This window comes from Rutilus rutilus (genome assembly GCF_951802725.1).
Source record: "Rutilus rutilus genome assembly, chromosome: 1".
Classification (NCBI taxonomy): domain Eukaryota; kingdom Metazoa; phylum Chordata; class Actinopteri; order Cypriniformes; family Leuciscidae; genus Rutilus; species Rutilus rutilus.
The window spans coordinates 46,125,560-46,144,238 of record NC_140209.1 but is presented as its reverse complement, the minus strand read 5'-3'; the positions used below and the strand labels follow the sequence as shown (position 1 = coordinate 46,144,238).

General features: G+C 37.7%; 1 protein-coding gene across 5 annotated transcripts in view; it reads right to left on the bottom strand.

Annotated features, from left to right (window-relative positions):
* The window catches only part of clec16a (C-type lectin domain containing 16A), a 62,989-nt gene that overhangs the window by 25,555 nt on the left and 18,755 nt on the right, over nucleotides 1-18,679 (bottom strand). For 3 of the 5 annotated variants that reach the window (XR_014626811.1, XM_084404900.1, XM_084404898.1), the window contains exons 10-17: nucleotides 18,253-18,484; nucleotides 12,225-12,345; nucleotides 11,340-11,440; nucleotides 7,598-7,717; nucleotides 5,745-5,854; nucleotides 4,380-4,424; nucleotides 2,174-2,224; nucleotides 1,225-1,353 (exon numbers count right to left, since the gene is read on the bottom strand). Coding sequence is in view for 4 of the 5 variants with exons in the window: in XM_084404900.1 (XP_084261026.1) it covers nucleotides 1,225-1,353; nucleotides 2,174-2,224; nucleotides 4,380-4,424; nucleotides 5,745-5,854; nucleotides 7,598-7,717; nucleotides 11,340-11,440; nucleotides 12,225-12,345; nucleotides 18,253-18,484 (909 nt within the window). In the remaining variant the exon portion in view is untranslated. The remainder of the gene's footprint in view (nucleotides 1-1,224; nucleotides 1,354-2,173; nucleotides 2,225-4,379; nucleotides 4,425-5,744; nucleotides 5,855-7,597; nucleotides 7,718-11,339; nucleotides 11,441-12,224; nucleotides 12,346-18,252; nucleotides 18,485-18,679) is intronic. The other 2 variants (XM_084404901.1, XM_084404899.1) reach the window with 1 other exon arrangement.

Below are 18,679 nucleotides of genomic sequence, written 5' to 3'. Positions count from 1 at the left end.
TTGATAACAAATTTTTTTTTTACATCCCCCCCAATCCCAATCCACCCATTTTAGGCTAGGTTACGTTATGTTATGTTTCATTTTCACTGTTTACAAAGGCAGGGCCTGCCATCTTGTCTTTTTGGCTTGTTGTTTCTGATTGCACTTTAACCCCAAGGGGGAAATCCAAATCAAATCCCAGAAGGGAAAATCAAAACAAAATAAAGTTAAAACTTGTTTTGAACAATTTCTTTGTCATCTGCAGATTGGTTTTAAGTAAGGAAAACATTTTTTTTTATTTAAATCTTAAATCGAATTTTTTTTTTTTTAAATTTGGGGATTTTTTTTTAGGCCATATCGCCCAGCCCTACTACGTTCTGACGTACAACCCAGAAGCACTGCACTGTTACACTACGTGAACTCACTCAGAGGCCCACACAGTTTTTTTTGTGCACAAAAAGTATTCGTCACTTGATAAACTTAAGGTTGAGCCACTGTAGTCACCTGGACTATTTTAATGATGTCTTTACTAACTTTTCTGGGATGGCAGATATCAATTACATAGAAGCCTATGAAGGAGTGAGCCAGCTCTCAGATTTCATAAAAAATATCTTAATTTGTGTTCCGAAGATGAACAAAGGCTTACGGGGTTGGAACAACATGAGGGTGAGTAATTACTGACAGGATTTTCATTTTTGGATGAACTAACCCTTTAAGTAAACAGAGCTTTTCTAAAGTTTTTTTTAATGTATAAATCCAATGCAATTTATACAAATGTAAAATATCAATACTTAAATCGCTGCTATATTCTTCACTTAATGATTAATGCATATATTAATAGTACTTATTCAATGCTGTAGGAGTTTTACTGAGAAGCAGCTCTACAGTTATTTCCAACCATTTCAAGAATTTCTTTAGGCTTCATGCTAAACCAAGAAGTGCATTTGACCAATCATGTGCACAGCTGCATCACCAAACACACATAATATGAATGTTGATCCTGCAGAAAGCCTGGTATTGTTATATTTCTAAAACACATGAAATCCATTTCCAAAATGCTTTGGAATGTTTCCCAGGGGACAAACGGTGCAAAACACTGGCAAAGAAACGCATGCATTCATGGATCGTGAGAAAGGTTCAGGGAGTTTCTAGATGAAGCCAAAATGTTTGACAAAAGGCCACGAGACCCACCCATTTAATTTAATCTCAGACATTTCAGCATGAGTATATATGTTAATCACTGACCCTGCGTGTCCTCTCGACATCTCCACAGGGCAATCGCTTCACAAAGTCAATGCCGGTAAGGGGGGTGCCAGTGGGAGGAAGTAAAATGGAGGCATCCATCATAAGATACTCCACGTTTAGGGGCTTATTCTACATACAGATGACACACAAACAAAGAACAAGAGCAAAAACATGAATCACTCAATGGGCTAGTTGATGCTAGACCAACAAACAAACAAACAACAAATTCAAGTGGTTTTTGAGTTTTGCTGGACAAACACCCTGTTGGGGGGTTTGTTGGTTCAGTGTGAACATGACAGTTATTTTTCTAAACATTTAAAACCAACTTCCATTGCAAACCTTTTTTCAATGAAACACAAAAGGCAAATTTTTAAAGAATATCCTGGCTACTATTTTCAATATGACAGTGAATGATGGCTATAATGCCAAGCTATAAAATGTAAATACAAGTATCATAAAAGTTGACCATATGACTTAAATCCATACCATTTCATGGTCCATATGGTCTCAATACATAATATAGAGGACATCATATGGGGGAATTGTATGGCATGTTTGTGGGGCTTTTACGGTAAAAGATCCACTCTAGATAATTTTAACTGCAGGAAAATGAGCAACTAACAGCATTTTATTTATTTTTTTATTATTTTGTGTTCCATGGAAGGAAATAATGAGTAAACTACAATATTTTCATTTTAGGTGAGCTAATTCTTTTTTTAAACAAATTTTCTTAAAGGAACCAGGAAAAACCAGGAAAAAAATGTTTTGTAAGAGGAAGCAGTATAAACGTAGGATGTAGTAGCCACTCCTTATCCAGTAAATGTCAAATAGATAAATGTTTCCTCTCACATCAGAAGCAGGATGTGTTGCTGTATCATCAGGTTATGACAGACAGTAAGAGTGAAGATGCAAATAAGAAAAAGTTTATGCGTTTAGTTAGGCTGCTTACCATCATGCTCCTGTACTCATCCTCAAACATGTCCAGGAAGATCTCCTCCCCCTGCAGGAAGAGGAACATTAGTGGGAAAAATTGCCATAATAGAAATCAATACTACCTTTTGGGGTATACAATGATTGGGGTCAGTAATATTTTTTCTAAATAAATTTATACTTGTGAAATTTGTGTGATAAGCTTGTAACAAAACTTTAAAAACAAGACATTACCTGACTTCCTAGGTTGCCTATGAACAGCCTGTAAACTGTTTTTTATATGAAGAAATGCGAAGGATCTGACTTATACAGTGTTTAGGGTAATGGCGAAAGAGCTACTCTGTACTGTAATGTCAATGTGTCATGCAAAGAAAAGGGATTAATTCAAACTGTAGTCTCACATAGCCAGATCTATATAGTCTATAGTCTCAAACATAATTTATATTCAAACTGTCATAACAGTATCATTTTAATGACCTCATCTGTCAACATGATGCCAGTGAATTGCAGAGCTTGTGCAAACATATCGACATCACTATGATCAGATGCTTTCCTAACCGCTGTTTTCTCACCGCTGTTATTTTTGTTGTTGTTATTGAGGAAAGCGCGCAGCACATATTTATATTCATCTAAACATCGCTCTCAGCAGTGTGGATGGCGCCTGGATGTTCGTTAACAGTATATCATTGCAAAGGTATTTCCAACTTTTTACTTCTAAGGAAAGAATTAACTTCGCCGTGAGTATATCAGTGTGAGCAAGAGCAATAAGTTCCTGGCTGTAGTTCACTTAGCGGCCACCAGTGTCGCTAATAACAAGGGTTTCTGAAAATTATAATTATACTTTAAAATATTATTGTTTTTACTGTATTTGTGTTCAAATAAATACAGCCTTGGTGAGCATACAAGAGAGTTCTTGCAAAACATCAAACAAATCTTACTAACCCCAAATATTTGAACAGTAGTGTATATTAAGAAATATAAATAAATAAATAAATAAATAGATCCCACTGTCACTCATGGAATGGGAAATATAAACATTACTTGCAAGCTAAAATACAAATTAAACTCTTAAATACCATTAACCCTCATCCTTGACCATTTCAACTTGCATAAACAAATGTTTCTTATTCTAGGATGACTATAGTATTATATCAAATTCATTAAAAGAAAATGAATGATTTAATGTTATTATTTTTTTATGACTTGTTTTACCATCTTATCTGGTACTATCAAGAGATCTACTGCAAACATGAATCAGTGTGAATGTTCAGTTCCATGAAAAGGGTAGGGGAGGGACTACAGGAAATACAGATACAAACTTAAAAAGATAATGAGCACGAGTTAAATTATTCAGAACAGTCACTCTTTTACATAAACAGTACAAGGCATTTATGGCCACTGCATAATTTTCATGCTTTCACTTCTGTTATTTTATAGTTTTGACCTCACTATTATGCTGTAGTTTGGACAATCGAAATAGAAAAGATAAAGAAACAGCAGGTGTGTCCAAAGTCCTGACTCGTACTGTACATGTCTGGCAGGTTTCTTGGAAGAGCTGGAACACACTGATCCATTATGAGCACACGCTAGAAACACAGATGAGAGACCAAAACAAAGGCCCTCATGGGACTCTCCCATTATCCCAGAACAGAACATCCAGTACTGTGATTATTTATATACATTCCTCACTCATATTACACATTTTGGATGATGACGGTTGGAATGTGCAGTCTGCACAGTTCAAAGAAAGCTCTCTTTCAGAATGCATTGTGAAAGCAAAACTGTCTGCTGTTCCCATGTATGTTAATCCATTTCACGCCATACCACTCAAATTTCACGAGTGAAAATGACTTGGGGGGGAAATAAAAAGCAGAGTGGCCAAAACAAAAGCTGAACTTACTAGTGTACTTTGTAATCTTGCAGGAATCAAGTACTCTATTCTGTTTAATAGTAGCTCACTTTCACAGAAATGTCTCAATATGAATAAGCCACCAAGAGAACTGACATGTTTCAACAGGAAGCTGTTGGGATTTTCCTAAATATCAAAACAGCAAAGTCTTTAGGATGAGCTGTCTGAGCTTAATTCTTCCTCAGACTTTGAAGGAAATCAACAGAGACTAAGGGATAATTACGAGAATTATTAGCATGAAGGTCTGTTGCCTATCTGGGTTCCAGTAAGTAAGTGACTTTTATTAGATCTGAAATAAAATACAAGAGCATCTTGCCTTATAAAATCGCCTCAGAAGGTGAAGACTCTCTTCTCGGGCACCCTAAAAAAAAAAACCATACTATCATCATAGTAATGGTATGATTGAGTTACACAATATAAACAAGTAAAATATATTACTTCCAGTAAATCTGTCTGCTATCAAAATAAGAATGAAAGAAACTGTTACGCAAGGTAAAAAAAAAAATACTGGGAAAAACCTAAGTGTGATAAGTATGTGTTAAGAAACAACCAATAAATTAGAAATATGTTGCAATCCGTCTTGAATAATTTTGTTTGCAGAAGTTGATAAGCAACTAAGCATGACTTATTTGACTATGAATTTCAATTTATCTTTTTAATTTATTGTGAAAGATACATGCACACGTTTTCACAGTCTTTATCTACAATGACAAAGCAGGCCATAGGGAATATTTGTATCCATTGCTGAAACAGTCTCCACAATGCCATGTTGTCGTGCATTTGGCAATAAAACCAACCAATGTGATTTAGAATGATAAATAAGTTTATTATAATGTTATAATTATAATATTATAATATTATAATAATTTTATAATGTGTCATATACGCAGACATAATTTACCCGTTTTATACCTCTAGGCTCAAATATCTGTAAGGGAAGATCCATGAACTAACTGTTGTGTTTATAATAATAATAATAATAATAATAATAATAATAATAATTAATAATAAATAATAACAATAATAGGGTATCAGCGCTGCGCGCTTGAATCCCTAATAATTCGTTACATTTATATAGCGCTTTTCTGGGTACTCTAAGTGGTTTACATAGAAGGGGGGGGGGGGGTCTCCTCAATCACCACCAATGTGCAGCATCCACCTGGATGATGCGACGGCAGCCATATTGTGCCAGAACGCCCACCACACACCAGGTTATTGGTAGAGAGAAGAGAGAGTGATGAAGCCAATCAGTGTATATATATGGGGATGATTAGGAGGCCATGACAAAGGCCAATGGGCAAATTTGGCCAGGATGCCGGGGTTAAACCCCTACTCTTTTTCGAAGGACATCCTGGGATGTCTAGGCAACCAGTCTTGGGCTACAGGGTGATATGGCTGCTGCTGTTAATGGATCACCAATATCCATTTAGAATAAAGTAAAAATAGAGAAGAAATTGTTGAAGCCTGAGATACCAACTATATACAAAAACTTTTACATGCCATGGAAGATTTTTATAGTATGTTTCTTTTTTCTACAGCTAAATAAATAAGTGGAATGCAATTATTACTCACATTTATGGGAGTCAATTATATAAATATATGAACTGATATAAAAAATAATAAATTCGATTCTTTGATCATTACTTGAAAAGTAAGAGATGTTCTGTGTTAAGACGCCTACCTCCAAACAGGCCAAATGGATGTCCTTTATAATGCATTGAGAACCAGACAGCACAGACTGTTTTAAAAGCAGACAGCTTAACTCCAGGGTGGCAAGACGCACCTTCCCATCTGAAACACACACACACAGACACAGACACACACACAGTTGTGATAAAGCAAAACAAAACCCATTAGGTGCAACTGTTCTAAATTTACAACTGAATCAAAGTGGCATTACTACACCAGACCAAACATGTGGGATTTCGTATTACGCAAATAACTTCTGACCATCTCTAGTAAACGTGTCTTAAAAAAGGAAGAGTGTGGCATTAGAATAACTCAGATGTAATGCGTGTAACCACGGCAACAGTCAAACAACCATGTTGGCAAACAAACGCACCGCAAATGAAAGAGAAAATCTAAAGTTTAGCTTCTTGTCATGCTAGTGTCACAATGGACACTGGATTGAAATGTCAAAAGCACAAAGAGCATGAATCACACAATATGAGGACAACAGCTCATCATGCATATATTGCGGACTCAATCAGTTCTACGATTTAATCCTAAGTATTGCAGAGTATCAATGATGGGCTTTCAGAAAACTCAATTTAACATCATGCAAGCAAATGTAATGTGAATGTGAAGCAAGTCAACTTTCAAATGTCACAACAATTACGGGAGCCCCTGAAAGGAGAAACTGGCTACAATTCCTCTTCACAAAGGTGAAAGTGATCAACGGTTAGAGGAAATTGGTTGCAGTTTGTGTTACTCAAGGTTGTGGTCAAGTGTATGGCGCTAAAGAAATGTGCATCAGGCGAAAGGGCATTCAAATATCAACTGATACTTCACTAAGCTCTGGCCCTCTTGCTCACACTGACGGTTGCTGAAGCTTTTCAGAACATCCCATTGGAATAAACTGGAGATTTCTGTAAACTGTGCAATGTAAAATTTGCTCATAAAGTGGTAAACTTGAAGGGATGTTATCCTGACATGGGCTGGAATGAACTCTGCATTGTTAAAAATTATTGGTTAATATTATTTGCAGTCCGTTGCCTTGGTTACGTTATCAGAAAATTCATTTCAGAGCAGTATTGTTATTGTTAAAACTATTTTAAAAAATCCATTAATTGAAATAAACCTGAAATGAAATAAAAAAATTGTTTATATTAGATTAAAACCTAACCTTGAACTAAAAATAAGAAATGTTGCTTTGGCAACTAACTAAAATAAAAAAGTAACTAAAATGTAAGTTACTAAAATGACTTTGTAACTAAAACTGAAAAATTCAAGTTAAATACATACATTAAAATTAAATTAAAAACAAAAAGTGAAAATATTTAAATAAAAGCTAATTCAAAATATGAATAAATACCACAATAGTATACAAATAATACTAAAATGAACACCTTTTCAAAAGCAGAGAAAGTTATTACAGTTGTTTAGAAAAAGAACCTATAATAACTTGTTGAAACACGTACATTAATACCAGATACAGTCTCAAAAGAGAAAGTCCATTTTGATTTCATGTAGTCTTTAACCAGTTTAGTTTGGACAACAAACATGTTTGACGCATTAAAACCAAAGCTGATATTTACTAAAGACACACAGAAGAAGTTTTGCTTAAGCTGTTTGTACATTGAAATATCAGTAAAGGTCAGCAATGAATAAACAGTGAATGCTTTGATCTGCACAGTCAAGTTCAGGCACAACGATGGAATCTGCAGAGTGTAATATTTAATGAGCATGTTCAAGCAAGTGAAGGATAATATTTGGAGTCAGTTAAATAAAGCGCAGTAGAGTGAGAGCATGCAGGTGAGACGTGGAGGATGTGAGTGAGTGTGTGTGTGTGTCTGTGTGTGTCTCTCCACGTACCTGGCTGAGCAGCCTGGTTCATGATTCGGATAACTCTCTCCACCAGCACCTGACTGTAAGAGCTCCTGTCTTGATTTGGCACAGGTAGCTGGATCCTCTCTAAGAGCTCTGGGTTTATACCTGCACGTACACACATGCACACACATAAACAAAACAGATGCAAAGATCAGAATGCTGGAGCATGATGTTGATATATACAGATGTATTTACATTATTTTAACACACAAATCTGAATTTGCACATGATCCTTCAAAAATCTTTTTAGTATGCTAATTTGGTGCTCAAGAAATATTTCTCATTATTACCAATATCTAGGGTTGTTAACATATATATTGTTAATGTGGTATAAAATGCCTATAGTTAAATATATTTAGCTATATTGTGTATCGCGCCATGTAAATATATAGTACTATTGACACCAGAGTGATTAAATGCATGAATGAGAATATAAAGAGCGGGACGTGCTTGATGTTAAAAAGAGTTCGCTTTCGAGTTTGGTGTCTCGACATCGAGTCGACAGCTGACGCTTTGGGGAAATTCCCTCTTCGAAAATGCTGAAGCCTGATTGAATCACGCTATTGCACCTGCAATAGTCAATGGCGCTCAAGCGGGACCTGCGCTGAGCGGTACTGACTTTTAATTTTTCCCCTTCACTCAAGCCTGTTGTTTCACCGTGGATATTCTTGCCCGAGCGGACGACGCAGAAAGAAGATATCCCCTTCTGCGATCCGGCGAAGATGATGTTGCTAAGAGGATGCTGCGTATGCCGAGGGCCCATTGAGCTACCAGATTCACGTTCTGGGCCCGTATTTATCAAGCTTCTCAAAGTGCCATTTTAGTTTTAAGTGCTGAGAATTCATGAAATTTACTCCTACTTTCAAACTTAAGTATAAAAGCAAGTTATCAAATTTCTTAAAGCCAAGAATCACTCTTACTCTCCTAGTTATTTAAAACAGCTCGAGAGGTCTCTCAAGTGGTTAGGAGACAGAGACGTGCGTGAATCTTTCAGGAGAGGAATGTTTATGAAATGTTTGACGACAAGCAGTTAATCAAACGGTATCGTTTGGCCAGAGCAGGCATTATCTTTGTCAGCGCTGGTTAATGTTGGGCTGAACTTGCCTTTTATAACATGTTTCAGCTGTTCGACTAATTCAGCAAGCAGTAGCGCTTCTTCCTCCCACCAGTTCAGTTTTTTTTGGAATCCATGGTGACAGATTATATCCTAAAATCTATGTCATATATAGGCAGGTCAGTTAACAGCACAACGGTTTAAAATTTATGATTGAGACATGGTGGAAAACGTGTTAATCTTTCAATTCCAATGTGTATATCATTATGTATTCTCTTGAAAATTATTTGTCAAATGTGTGCTGAACGTAAACTCCTCTTAGGAATTTCACCATTCGATGTGAATTTATCGGAGAATATTCTTAAATAAGGAAATCTCTTCAGTGATTGGTCCATGCCAATGTCGTCATCCAAAATCCTGTTTGTGGCACAGCAAAGTGTTGTGAATCATCTCTAAAACTGACACTTAAGATTTAGTCCTATACTTCACTTAAATTACGACTGAGATGCTTGATAAATAACTTTTAAGCGCAGCTTCGAGCCAAGAATTTTTTTACTCTAAAGTCAGTTCTTAGCAGTGTTCTTGTAAGAGACAGCTCGATCAGCTGACACCGGCCCATCACCCGCGTGGTCATCGTCCTCCACAGCACCCGATCTCGTATTCGTATACTGTGATATAAGCAGTGCCGCCGCTTTGCTGTCATTCACCCACGGTGTTCAACTAGGCCCGGTAGCTCAGCGGTGAAGACTGTCCGCTCTCTTATGTCTGTTTCTCGAATCCCTCTGCTGGTTAAGGGCGACGGGAACAGTAACTGTCTTTGTGTTCTGACCGTCCCGCTGTGCAGCGCATTAGGTCAAGATATATCTATGCATATATACATATGTAGACATATATCTATATGTATACACAAAGCGCTTCAGAATCGGAGCTCTTCCTCCTCCTCCTCCAATTTCTTAAAGCTAAGAATCACTCTTACTCTCCCAGGCTCGCTGCCTTCAAGTGGGAAGTTGCCTTGTTTTAAGCACGAAGTGCTTTGGCCTCAGTCACGTTATACGAAAGCATAGTAAGCTACTGTCCGGGCTCTGACCAAGGGTCTGGATTATGTCAGCGGACCTGAAATATGTCTACTTTTAATGGGCATTTGCTTATGTCAATCACCTTGTCTATCATGCAAGAGTGCTCTTGTCACCATCATATTCACAATAGCCTGGCCGAATGTCCTGGCAATAAGATTTCGAATGGCACAAGAAGGCTAATATACTCTGGTCCCTCTACGTGACTAACTTGTGCTGAGCACTATTGTCAGTTTTATTAAAAAACGCTTCAAGTGTTTGATTCTCCCGGCATGATCTCTGACGAAAGACCTGAAAGCATTCGCTGTGCCCTGTTCGTGCGCTGCATGCTTATGTGGATAGAAACCAGTCATTTTCACCTTTCAGAGCAACTGTTCACCTGCTTCGGGGAGCTAAGGCTATCCGTTGCAAAGCAGCTAGCAGCTGCCTGCCTCATTGAGTGTGTGAGATTGTTAATATTTATATTATTGTTATTATTAACAAAAGAAAAAATAACTTACTCTTGACTGAATTTGTTTTTTAGCTTTAATAAGAATACATTTATATTTAATTCTATGCAATATATATTTTTTTTACATTTGATTATTACATTTCTGTACTAATTCTAATTAAATTAAATGTTAAATAAACCTATTGTACCTTAAAAACTTGTTTAATTTCATATTTTTGTTATATTGTATTTGTCCTATTGTTTGTAAAAAGAAATCTTATTTTTAATAACAGAATTGAGATTAAATGACACAAAACAACAATTTTGATAACATTTGTCATAAGTTGGTCATATAGCCCACCCCTACCAACATCCAAAACAGAATTATAACATTATAAATGTCTTTACTGTTACTTTTGATCAATTGAATGTGTTCTTACAGAATAAGAGTATTAATTTATAAAAAAAAATAAAAAAAAAAATACAAAAAAAATCGATATATGATTAATACTTAAAAATACTTCTATTTTATATAGTCTCTTTTACATCTCTTCCCATAATTATCAATTTATTTGCAAGCTTTGCTTAAAGGGGGTCGCACACCGGACGAGAAGCGCAGCGTCTAGGACAACTCGAGGTATCGCACACCGGAAGGGCACTTTCTCAGTTTATGGCAAGCAATATTGTTATGTTTAAGGACATTATGAAATTAAAATAATGTCTATACTGTGTTATGATTGTACGTTGTTGAGTCTGCAGTCTGAACACTTTACCTCAGAGCGTCCGTTAACTGAATTAATTGAGAATCTCACCTGAAAATCCAATAACATCACCAATTTTCATTCAAACAGCTGATTTCTGTAAATGAATGTAAAACGAAATGTATATTGCAGCACAGGGTGAAGTCAGTATATACATTAACGACGATTTGAGACAAATATAATGTAAATTTATTCTAAAACTATGTAAATGGCGCTCTGTGGCACGGCAGGATTTAGAACAAGGTCCTGAGCCATTGCTGGGCGCCACGGACAGACGCCGAATGGCGCCGCCGGTGTGTGTACACTCATAGAGAATAATGTGTTTGAATTTTAAAGACGTGATGCTGCTCTTCTCGTCCGGTGTGCCACCCCCTTGAGATTGTTATTGCTGAAGAGACAGATCATATACCTTTACTGTGAGACACGGCATACAGGAGACAAAGCACAAACAGAGCCTGGTAATCCTCTGAGTCACAGTCCAGTGCATTATAGAACATGTCCAGGAAGGGCCTAGAACAACAACCAAGATAACAAGCCATTCTTTCATTGTTTCCGCTTGAAATCATGCAGAACTTTGCACAACAGAACAATGTGTAAAATACGGAGTGCACACGCAGTTTATAAAGACTGTTTTGTATTATTTGAGTGTTGCAAATGTGAAAGGAATTTAACTAGGCAAGCTATTGACTATAAATCATGTCAAAATTAGTCTGGCTTTGAGGAGCACTCGTATGTGCTAGTTACCTCCCCTCTAGCTAAAAATAGTCTTCAGAGATGTAAACTCTGCATGGACTTGATTTGGTACTTAAAAAGAAGAGTATTCCTAAGAATATTGCTTTTTCACAGGCATGTCATGTACCTCTTTTATCTTTTGGTTTAGATAAAACACAAATATCACATTTGAAAGGCTTGTGAGCAGTCTGAACATGTCCTGGGCTCTTTTTCCTTGGAGCACGCTAATCTAAACAGGGAGGCTTTGCTGCACTTCAATGGAACTGAGCATAAGCCAAATGCAGGGTCATCAGTTCAATGTTAATACCCGCTAAAACTGATGACACTGATAAAGTACTATTTTGGACCACAATGCAGTTTTAATGGATAGACTGAACTGTTGCTTCTCAAGTTTCTCTTCAATTAAATGTTAGAGCAGCATAGATCCACTGACCCTAAATGAAAAATGAAAATTGCCACTAGAGGTTTGCTTAATCTGACAAAAGACATTTTGTGGATGCTCTTAAAAGTTGTTCATAAATGTGTTTTCCAAGCCTAAAAAAAAAGTTGGTTGGTTGTGTACCTGCTCTTCTGGCCTTCGGATCGTGCTGCCGCAGCACTCTTCTCTTCGTCTGTAATGTTTTGTTCTGTCAACGTGGACACATCAGAGACCCTACATTTTTCCATCACCACCATCTCAATTTCTGCAAAACACAAACACAGCACAGACTATAATTGCACAGCTGGATTTAGGCATTGTACATGTGAGATGCCAGCCATGGAAGATCCCCGCACCAAACTGATCTGAGCTGTCTAAAGTTACACTAATGGATTTCCCTTGAAATTATTTCATGTCTGCAGACATTTTTTTCAAAAAGGGAAACCACTTGGTGGTATTTAATAATTTCTAAAACTAAATCTAACAGCCCAAGTCACAAGGGGAATGTTTTCTATAGCTATATGTAATGACCGCTGTGATTATTAACAGTATGCATGTATTTATGTACGAAGTAGAGATCTGCGCGGGACTGTTTTTTTTCCGTCACGCTCCCGCTATGTTCTATTCCGCTCCCACCCGCTCACGCTTAAAATTCACTCTCTGTTCACCTGCTATCCACTTAGAATGATTTTCTTCCCGACCCGGCCTATCCAGCTAAATTTAGATCTCGTTTCCAGAATCTCACAAGACACGTTTCCATTACAGATTTGCGCAAAACTTTTGCGATATTTTGCGAAATGACGCCGTTTCCATTAACCGATGTTATGCGACTAAAACACATTTTTTTTCACTCCAAAAATCATGGCAATGGGTGTTGATAGGTTTATGCAAATCCCAGCCACCACACTAGCCATTATTTTAAATCAAAGGAGACGTGGGCGTGTTATCCAAGCATTAATGGCAAGGAAAGCCCCTTATACTTGGGAGAGGCACATATGAGGTGTTTCTCCCTCCTATCTGCTTCAAGGTCTTGATAAATAGTGCCTTTTTTTGTTGTTGTTTAGAATCTAGTACTCCTGTGATAATTTTGTCTTTTGTAAGTTTAATAAAGAACTCTGTCTTGTTTTCTGTCCAAACATACTGCGCCTTCTTTAAAGAATGATCAACTTTTACATATGCCAGGTGACTGTTTCCATTGCAGTTTTGCAAAATATTCCTTTTTCGAATTGCCTGAAAAAACACCTCATGCGAGCGTATAAACTTTCTTGCGATATGGGATTTAGCAATTTTTGCTAAATTTACATGTTTCCATTGGGTGTATTTTCAATTCGCAATTTCAATTTGCACAATTTAAAATTAGGGGAAATTTTTAATTGTGCAAATTGAAATTGAAAATTGAAAATACACCCAATGGAAACATGTAATTAACAAATATAAGTGTAGGCTATACAATTTTTTTTTTTTGTTCTTTTTATTCTTTTAGCATTTAAGGCAGTAGAAAAATATGTCACTCAAAGTTATAAGCAAAATATGAATAAAAGAAAACCACTGGCTTATAGCTATTGCGAAATGAAATCACTTTTTGAAACAGAACTATTTAACATCCACGCAATCTCCAGCATCAGCATCTCTCGTCCAAATGCTACTGCTAACCCGGACACCGACGTCACTTCACTGAGTTGAGAAAAGCACGTAAAAGTCCTGACAGAAAGCGATGCATAAGGATGTAGTGTAACAACGAATTATTATTTTTTCCGAATTGTTGACAACTTAGTGTTAACTAATAAATGTTATAAACTGGTACTACCAACAAAATATTAGTGCATTGCTGGAACTGGGTGTCGTTACACTACATCCTTATGCATCGCTTTCTGTCAGGACTTTTACGTGCTTTTCTCAACTCAGTGAAGTGACGTCGGTGTCCGCGTTAGCAGTAGCATGAGCCGTCAGGCAAGTGTTATTTAAATAAACTCCTGATGTACTTACAAACTTTCCAATGCCTCGTTTTATGAGTACAGAACCTATTTGTACTACTGTAAAATTTGGCACCATTCTGGGCATTATTAGTGGGGTAATTTACGAGATACAAATTTGGAGCCAATAGCGCCTGCACTAAGACATTCGGCTGATATCTCGAAATAAGCTCTAACTTTAATAATGTTCGACCAAGGGAAAAAAGCTTCTGGGGGGGGTGTTTGGTGTAATGTCATGGTGTAATGCTCGATGTCATGGTGTAAAGGACCCTAGGTTGATTTTACTCCGAACCATCCCTTTAACATTATCGCTACTGTTTAATAGTAGCCTATGCTATTCACCGTCTCTTTCAGGGCCATCCTTTGTAGTAAATGCTAATATATTACTGTGTCATGCGCGCTGAAGTTAGCCTGTAACTATGTGATGTTTAAAGGGTAACTAAACCAACTTTTTTTAGTTAATGATCTGTAAGACTGGGGCTTTATTAGTGCTGTTCATTGATTCGAGTAACTTTTTGACATTTGGGTATAAAGTGTTTTAATTCTACAATATATGGTATAAAAGCGTCTGAGTGCTGCCCTCTTCAGGTTGAATGGTGGCTACTGAAGTTGAATTTTCCTATTGGATGTTGCGGTATTATGTGAAATGTGAAAGTTATTTAATCCCTCTATAGAACCTCACTGAACCCTTAACACTCAGCTTCCTGCAAGTGTGTGATGACCGTGTCTTCCATCATCTCGCTTTCTGATTGGATATTGTTTTGTTTCACGTGATAATTCCCACAACGTGCGTGCATTTGTCCTCGGGGTTCCCCCCACACATCAGGATTTCTGATCGCGATCGGGGCGGCTCCGACGTTCTTCCGAGCAGGTTCGGACACTCTTAACACACCTCACAACAAGGGAAAATCTGATAAGATAATCTGTTGAACCATCAAGATAGTCGGGACATAGCTAGGATTGTCGGAAGGGGGGAAATCGGCCCAAAATCAGCCCGATTATCTTTTGGTGTGTACCCAGCATTAGCGTAGATTTATCTGTATTTAGTACAGTGGTCAGGATGGTACGTAGGTGTAGTGTTGCTGGTTGCAACAGCACTGCTGGACTGCATAGCTTTCCAGCAGACTTGGAAATTAGGTGCCAGTGGTTGTATGCACTTGGCCTGGAAGACCGTGAGTTCCCAACTAGAGCTCAAGTGTGCAACCTGCATTTTACGAGGGATTGCTTCTCCAACGCAATAGAGGTAGAAATGGGCTTCTCCACAAAACTCGCGCTGAAAAGCGACACAATGCCAAAAGCTGCTCCTCCTGCATGGACTCTACCACCGCAGCAGCGTCTTGATGTGAGTGATCATATATTTTTAATCACAATTTATGGTTAGGCTATTATATGTGAAATTAGTGTTTAATTTTATTGATAAAGCAATCAGATAGGCTGAAGCTTTAGAGCCATTTTGCATGGCTATGAGTGTGATATTGTTCATAAATATCCAAGTATATGATACAGCTTTCATTCTTCAGGTCAATCATATTCATGAGGTGGAAAATCTGTTTGAATGCGGTATCTTTGTCATAGTAACCTTTCAATGGTTAAAGTTTCCACAGTCATTGCATCTGCTGCACTTTATTTTGTACCTTTTTGTTTAATTTGTTTATTTTTGTTTACCTTATCTGTATGAACCCTGGTTTTGTGTATAGTACTTATTAAATGAATTAACTGGACTTAACACTCTGGTCTTGTCATATTTCATAGCTATACCTTGGGTATCTCCCTACAACAAACATTCTCTACCAGGGACAGTGAGCTGCAGAGCCCACAGGTGCACCTGTTGAGACAGAATAATTTGTAATTGTAGGTGGAGACTTGATCTCTGTTTTTCGCTTAATTTATTAACACTAAATCATACCAAAATGAACCTAAATGCATGGGTTTTAAATGTTTGATAGTTCGTTAGCATTTGCTATGAGCATTAGCCTAATTTAGCCATAATGTTTTAACACTCAGACACTGGCCCCATTCTCCCTTGCACTTATAACTGCTGATAAGATAATCTAGCATTGTCGGATGCCGATCACGATGTGGGAGTTAAGACCGCAGTTTGAGCCAGCGGCTCGAATTGATATGGCTCTGGCTCTGTATCCACAGACAATTCACCCTCCTCCACTTCAGGTGAAGGTGGGGGAGAAAAGTCCTCGACTTCAAATGACAGCTCTGTTGCAAAGCTACTTGCGTCACTCCAGTCACTTTCCATTTTAGCGAGTCTGACAGCAGCTGTCAATTAATCCGTCACTGCGGGTCTCAGCTGCACGCCCCCCCACTCAGCCCCGCCCTCGGTTCGTCCTCTCTATCTCCGCTGGGGTCTGCCCACTTTTCAAATATTGCCAGTGGGTGGAGTCAGGCTCTGACCAGGGGTTTAGTTACCCTTTAAAGGATTAGTCTGTGTGTCTGTCTGTCAGTGTGTCTGTTATTTGCATATCTCTCGAACCGTTAGTCCGATGGATTTCAAACTTGACAGGTGTCTTGCTACGGGCACGAGTAAGTGCAGTGCCAAGTTTGGCGTTGTTTGGATTCAGTTTTTTTCGGAATATTATATTTTATTCTGGTGCGCTTAACGTTTTCTCTACTGTGTAATAGTAGCCTATGCTATTCACCAACTAAACATATCCTATTCAATGCGTTCAGTCTCTTTCACGGCCATCATTTGTAGTAGCCAATTCACAAACTGTTTGCTCAAGCATAGCGTTTTCTGTGTAGCCTGCTCACTCAATCGTGTAGTTCAATTTTCCATATTTATTTTATGTCATTATTAGTATTTGATTTCTACCATGCACAAATAAAAATGTCACTGAACTTTTGCTGTGTAATTGTAACAATGAGCACCCAAACACACCGAACCAATTACTAAAAACACACAAAAACTGATTTTGCACCTGCACTTATATATATGAAGTGCCATTTGAAAATTTCTTCTACAATGGTAATTTTTATCAAGCTCGTATATGTTCAGTAATTTCACTTAAATGACAATTAATAGGTAATTTTCATTGCCATTTAAGTGAAATTACTGAACTTAAATATACGAGCTTGATAAAAATGATCATTCTAGAAGAAAATTTCAGATGGTACTTAGAGGCTTTTGCATCTGAACTCTTCATATATAGATATATAGATATATATATATATATATATATACACACACACACACACACACACACATACACACACAAGGGTAGCCTTGGGTTACTTGAAAGCCACAGGTTAGAAAAGATTGCTGTAAAAAATAAAACTACTCTAATTTCTCAACACCTAATGAACTTGCAAACCTGGTGAAGGGATGTAAAAAAGAAAAAAGTTGCTCACAAAGACAATCCTCAATCTTATTTTTGAGTTACTTCAATGAACTTTATCATGAGTTATAGCTGGCTGTGAGTCAGACGTGGGGAAGGACGACTAAAGGAATGAATCTTCACACAGAGGAGTGAATACAACAGGAGATAGGGCTTAGCTCACTTTCCCTCTCAATTCTGACAAGATTAAGGTGATACAAAAATATTTCTCAAGGTGGGAGAGGGTGGGGGTGAGGTTTTGCCCAATCGGAGAGGTGGAGAGCACAGAATGAATGTGGACCAAGGTGACCGTGTCAAAACACAGAAATGACGTGAGAAGGTGGAGTGCTCTCGCAACTGGCAAAACTTGATATAGCCAAGTAGGATGTGCTTCTGGATTAACACTGTCATTTTTGTTGGTCCTGGAACAACATTCCTATGAAACAATCAAAGACCAAACCCTAATTTTCACCTAAAACCGTTGTGAAAGGATTATACTATTGTTCAAATCAATAACCCGAGGCATAAAATAACCTAAAATCTGATTGGTTGATAGGATTATTGCTCCAACCCATATCTTACTTGGTCAGTCAATTACAATAAAACGGTCTCCTTTTGAATTCAACGGAAGAAGTCAGTCATGCAAGTTTGGAACAACATGAGGGTAAGTAAATTACACAATTCTCATTTTCGGGAGAGCTTTCCCTGTAAGTATTACCATATATTTGTGCAGACTGCAAGACTTTTTTGAGAACTCGAATTGGTGCATCTGTATGGGCAGTTTTGAGAGCAGAGCCACAGCCAAAGTGTGGTGTGATCCAAAGAATGGAGGGTCAGTCAGTCATGCTGGGACATTCATCTAGTGCTACTCACCTTCCTTGTCCCCACTTGTCCTGCTGGCCTTTGAATTAGCCTCTGTACCTTTAGCCTTTTCCTTCTCTTCTTCCGGCCCTTCCTCCGATCCTCGCTCTTCCTCCTCTTCCTCGCCCACGTTCTTGTAGTTGGGTCTTTTCTGTGCCCTCTTCCTTCCACGCTGACGACTCATCTCCAGGGAACGCTCCAAACTTTCTGGGGGCTTGGTGAAGCGACGAACACCAGCATTGCTCTAAAATGAAATGACAAATTGGATGAGGCATATGACTGATATGTCCAATATTTGAGGCTCATGAAACGTTTTTTCATAATAAAAATAAAAAGTATAAGTGTGTGTATACACACTTTTTATTTTTTATTTTTTTCCGATATATTGATCAGGTCAACCAGACAAAGTACATTAATTCACAGTTTGGAGGATTTCCAA